The 6106-nt window shown below is 33.3% G+C and overlaps 1 protein-coding gene across 1 annotated transcript; it reads right to left on the reverse strand.

The window, feature by feature from the left end:
* Positions 1 to 924: 924 nt before the first annotated feature.
* LOC18108160 (probable terpene synthase 6) lies at positions 925 to 5493 on the reverse strand. Its single transcript, XM_006371014.3, has 9 exons — positions 5377 to 5493; positions 4699 to 4972; positions 4003 to 4375; positions 3701 to 3919; positions 3446 to 3587; positions 3066 to 3314; positions 2061 to 2348; positions 1351 to 1649; positions 925 to 1174 (listed from the first exon to the last, which is right to left on the reverse strand). The coding sequence occupies exons 1-9, from the start codon at positions 5473 to 5475 to the stop codon at positions 925 to 927; spliced, it is 2193 nt and encodes a 730-aa protein (XP_006371076.3). The 5' UTR covers positions 5476 to 5493.
* Between the last annotated feature and the right edge of the window lie 613 nt (positions 5494 to 6106).

Here is a 6106-nt window from a genome sequence, read left to right on the forward strand (position 1 = left end):
ACCAGATATTTCTCACGCAGTTGGTGTGTTGAGTCGATACATGCAAAATCCAAAGAAGCCACATTTGGAAGCAGTTCGTCGAGTATTAAGATATGTGAAGGGGACACTCAATGAAGGCATTCTGTACAAGAAAAATAGAGATTGCAGACTTGTTGGATTTTGTGATGCTGATTATGCGGGTGATCATGACACTAGACGTTCAACTACTGGCTATATTTTTATGCTTGGATGGGGAGCAGTTGCTTGGTGCAGCAAGAGACAACCAACGGTGTCTTTATCAACAACGGAAGCAGAATATCGAGCCACAACAATGGCAGCACAAGAGAGTACTTGGCTCATACGGTTGCTAAAAGATTTACGTCAGTCAACAAAAGCAGCAGTCACACTATACTGTGACAACCAATCAGCCATATGTTTGGCTGAAAATCCAGTCTTCCATGCAAGGACCAAGCACGTAGAAGTGCACTATCACTTTATCAGGGAGAAGGTCTTACAAGAAGAAATTGAGCTCAAGCATGTTAACACAAAGGATCAAGTTGCAGATTTGTTTACAAAAAGCTTGAGCAGTAATAAGTCTAAAGATTTCTGTCGACAGCTCGGGATGATTAACAGAGAAGATGCTGGTGTTGAGAGGGGATGTTAAAATATCAACACCAGACTTGTTAAAATAAACTGACCAAGTCAGCAAAGTTGTCCTATTCTTTTGCAGTTCGTTAGTTTCAATTATTGTTTTGCTAATTATAGGAAGTTGTTAGTATTCTGTGGCTAGAATAATGGAAGCAACTGTTAGTTTCTATTTTTACGTAACTGATCTGCCTATATAAAGCATATCAGTCCAGCTCAATAAAATCATCTCATTCCGTTCTTATCTTCTATTGTACTTCTCTGTTTTCTTATTGTTATCTCTCAGTTATTTTTATTGTTTCACAAGGACATCAATGAAGATTGCATGAGGCCAACTAATGCATTAGTAAAATGTTTTATTTCTTCAAAAGAAGCATATGCATCATATGTATCATCTACCAGTGATACAATTTTTGTATATTTCGTGACCATCATCCGAGAGAAAGCATATTGAGGCTCGAAATGGACTCCATTTCCCCAGAAATAGATCTCTACAATTCTATCTCTTGCATAAGGAAACTCCTCAGCAAAATTTAAATCATTCCACCACCTAAAATGTAAATAGCAACCGAGTAAATAAATTCCAAAAGAAACTTAGTCTGATGTCTCTCTCGAACTCGAACACAAAATTACCTCGAGAGAATGGATAGCTCTTGTCGATGCAGTAACTGAACTCGATTGAAATCTATCTTGGCAAACTTGAGTAGAGTGTCATTCCGAGACTACTCTTCTTCGTAGAAAGAGATATATTTTCTAGCCTCTATTCTTGGTACGCCTTTGTGAAAGGGCCGGATCAAAGCATTCCTAATATGGTCTGCTAGACGTGGGCTTGATTGCATAGCCAAAGACTCCAGGTTTGCCTTTGTGAAAACAAGGGCTTCATCCAGTACCTGTTCTCCATGCACACTTAAAAATGAAGCTTCATACAAGCCCAGGATGCCTTTAACATCGTTGATGATTGTTTTCTTAAACTCTCCATTGGTGTCCTTGAACTTGTCGAACACAACTGATTCATAAAAAACACACTATAAATTTAAGGTTTAAGGTTTTAGCAAATATGGTCATTTAAGGTTTTAGCAAATATTACATGAAAATCAACTTTTTTCTTATGAAATCAAAACTTAGTTATCAAATTTAATATAATAAGGGACCTGTTAATGATTTACAATCTAGTGTATATCTTAAAGCCTAATCCATTAGATAAACCTTAAAAAAATAGTTTACAAGTGAGAAACAATGTTAGAATCACCAATCCTATAATAATTAAGAACAGATCACCACTACAAAATTTAAATCTTTTAAATAAAATTCAAATTCAATAGATATCAAAACACACATATAATATCCACGAGTACTCACTACTCGTTTTATTACAATACATTCATAGAGAGTTCCACTATGAGCTCAAAGTACGAATTCTACACCATTATTCATACACACGGCACTTGCTCAATATATAATAAAGCGACATAATCTTTTAAACTTGATGGAATTGTGTAGGCGTCATCATTCTCATACATAACATCGGTAACTCGAGCAAGGTTAACAATATGTTGAAGGAGAGGCATTGGAGCATTAGTTGGCCTCATGCAATCTTCATTGATGTCCTTCCATCCATTTGCGACCATCTTTTGTATCTCTTCAATTGCTTTCTTCTCCGATACATCATATTGTTTCATGTAGCATTCAACACCGGATGCACAGTCTCCTCGCTTTTGTTCATCCTTCAAATGTATAAACGATGTTATATAATGGTTAAAACAAAAACATAACATGACAAATTCAAAACACAACAAAAAAGACAAGAATAGTCACGAGTAGAGCCCTGGTTCAATTTTGCTGATGCAAAAAAAAAAAAAAAATTGAAAAATCTAGGAGAAACTATTTAGTATATCATAAGCTGAACTAGACTAGTTCACTTAAAAGATAGAATTTGTGAATACTTTTCAAAATAGATTCTACTAGATCGTTGGCCTGTACTACACTGTGGTTCGAATTAATATTTTTTAACATACAAAAAACATCTAGGTATTGTTAATGTTTTTCTAGTAATTGTTTTTAAAACCGTGCAGAGACTAATCCAATATGACCTAATCAATTTGACAAGTTTAAAAGCAACCCAAACGACCAGTAAAAATATAGTTTGACTCACAAAAACTTAAAATAATATTAAAAATAAAATAAAATCATGAAAAAATTGAGAAGAAAGACAGGAATAGTCATGAGCTGAACCTTGCTTCAATTTAATTTTTTGATGCACGAAAATAATTGAAAAATCTTGTACACTATTAAGTATATCATAAGTTGAACTACTACTTTTGCACTTAAAAGATAAAATTTGGAAATAATTTTCAAAATTGGTTCCTTGGTTATATAAGATATGAGAATACAATTCTCGATGTATCTAGTAATTTTTATTCTTAAGCATTCAGACATCGTACCTCGTGGCCCATTATGTCATTCATCAAGCGACCGATCATCTTTCCAGCAGAAAGAATTTTTGGATTACTTTTTAGCCATTCATACTCCTCCCCTCCTGCAACTTCTTCCATTCCAAGGAAGGATGTTGCCATAATTGCCCCATAACAACTTGTGGCTAATCCATTGCGCACATACTCATCGAATGTTGGGACATGGCATTTATCTGCCCACCCCGCCTCCGTATGGTAGCCTCTCACCAATTCTTTAAGCTAATAGCATACAAATAAAACAAAGATGGTGTGGTAAAACCTACGCAATATTTCAATTAATATATATACAATAACAATATATTATTCTAGAAATAGTAAAAGAAAGCATGAGACTGGAAAAATATTCATACTTCCTCCTTCACATAATATGAGGCATAGGATCTTCCTTGCTTTCCCATATCATTCTCAGTTTCGTTGAAAAGATTCAGAAAAGCTCTATAAAGAACTTTCATGTAATCGGCAGGTAGTTGATCAAGAGCATTCATGCTGCATCTGAAATTAAGACAGAAAATTCCATTTCCTTTCCTGAACATCTTCGTAACGACTTCTTTGTTGATGAAAGATTTAGAAGAGAAAGACAGACCATGAGGTAACAAGAAACAAACCTTTCAATTGCATTAGTAAAATGTTGTATTTCTTCGAAAGATGCATATGCATCATATGTATCATCTACCAGTGATATCATTTTTAAATATTTCGTGACCATCATCCGAGAGAAAGCATATTGAGGCTCGAAATGGACTCCATTTGCCCAGACATAGACCTCTACAATTCTATCTCTTGCATATGGAAACTCCTCGGCAAAATTTAAATCATTCCACCACCTAAAATGTAAATAGCAACGGAGTAAAGAAATTCCAGTAGAAAGTTAGTCTGATATCTCTCTCTAACTTAAACAAAAAATTACCTCGAGAGAATGGATAGCTCTTGTCGATGTATTAACTGAACTCGATTGAAATCTATCTTGGCAAACTTGAGTAGAGTGTCATTCCGAGACTCATCTTCTTCGTAGAAAGAGATGTATTTTCTAGCCTCTATTCTTGGTACGCCTTTGTGAAAGGGCCGGATCAAAGCATTCCTAATATGGTCTGCTAGACGTGGGCTTGATTGCATAGCCAAAGACTCCAGGTTTGCCTTTGTGAAAACAAGGGCTTCATCCAGTACCTGTTCCCCATGCACACTTAAAAATGAAGCTTCATACAAGCCCAGGATGCCTTTAACATCGTTGATGATTGTTTTCTTAAACTCTCCATTGGTGTCCTTGAACTTGTCGAACACAACTGATTCATAAAAAACACACTATAAATTTTAGCCAATTTTCAAAAGATGTTTGTGGATTATGAAAGAATATTTATTTAGTTTCATGAAAGAATAATTTTACTGTTAGTCATTTTTTTAATAATCTTAATTTGACCATAGATTACTTCTTGTATAAGTAAGATAGATTTAGCAGAGTTTAAAGTACTGTCCAAGAATTAATTCTTGAGATGTTAAGATTTAATTCTTCCTCTGAAATTAACTAATGCTCTCATAGTGTCAAAGAATTAGTTTTGGAGATGTTAATTAAGGTTTGAAAGGCTATAAAGTGGAAGTATGCGCTCACCGCAAGGCATTTTGAATCCATGCTGTCTCAATACTCGAAATAGTAGTGATAAAGTGTAGAGATCACAGTCATGCTTCTCAAGAAGTTTAGGAAGGTCAGCAAAAATTTGTTTGAGGCTGTTTTCAATCTCGTCGTCAAAATGATATGACACACCAAGCCGACATGACAGATTAATGAATTCAATATGTTCCACTGGATCCTTTTTGGAAGCCGTCAGCATGTCCTTCACATTTTCTTTCAACACTTCTACTTGTCGGCTGTATGACTCGAATTCCTGCAGTGAAATATTCAGTTAATATAAATTGATAGCATTGAGTGTTTTTTTCTACTCTATTGATAATGTTTTTTCTTATAGAATTTTACTCAATAAAAATGAAATCTTTATTTAAAGTAAAAGTAATCAACAGCTAGACAAAAGTATAACATATGAGAGGAGTGGCAACGAAAGTTACATATAGTTTTATAATTAAAAAAGGAGAGAGAAGTGATATATAATTAAAATTAAAAAAAAAAAACAATTGTGAAACATCAGATTATAATCTTAGTGCAGAATTGGATGATAGATCCCACTAATCTAAAAGCTTATATACAGTTTTTGAAACTTTTTTTTTTGTCTAGATACTTAAAATCATTAAAAGAAAAATACACTGTTATACACATAGAAGAGAAGTAGTATACCGTTTGGGGGAAGGGAAATGAAGCGAAGCTACAACCCCACAAGCTTGGTGGGAAATCTGCCCTTCGATGAGAATTGTTTTGTTGATTGGTGTTTTCCATTTTCTGGAATGAAATAGAGACTAGTACTTTGATGCTCGAGTACCTAAATCATCATCAAAGGAAGGCTATTTATAGGGAAATGGCATGACGTTCTGTACAATACCTTTTCTTATTCAACTCCTTAAAAAAAAATGATGTGATTTTGAAATGGGTGTTTGAAATATATTATTTTTTAAAGTATTTTTAACTTGTAAATATATTAAAATGATATTTTTTATTTTTTAAAATTTATTTTTGATATCAACCTATTAAAATAATTCAAAAACACTAAATTTATTTTTGATATTAATATATTAAAACAATTCAAAAATACTAAAAAAATTAAATTTTAACAAAAACAAATTCAAACTCAATTCTAAATACGATCACAATTAAAACATTTGTGTCAGGACTTGAACCTTTTAAGTGTGTTCTAAACGAAAAATAATAAATCATTAGATGTAAATATTAAAAAAAAATGCAAAAGAGAGGGGAAGAGGGAATAAGTATGGAAACAAAAATATGCAAGTAAAATCACATTCCCATTCCGTAACAACTCTGTTCCACTCGTCAAAACAAAAATATGTTATAAATATTTTTGAAGTGTGATTAAAAGAATAATAAATCATTATAAGTATTAAAATATTAACAG

Source organism: Populus trichocarpa, chromosome 19 (genome assembly GCF_000002775.5).
Source record: "Populus trichocarpa isolate Nisqually-1 chromosome 19, P.trichocarpa_v4.1, whole genome shotgun sequence".
NCBI lineage: Eukaryota > Viridiplantae > Streptophyta > Magnoliopsida > Malpighiales > Salicaceae > Populus > Populus trichocarpa.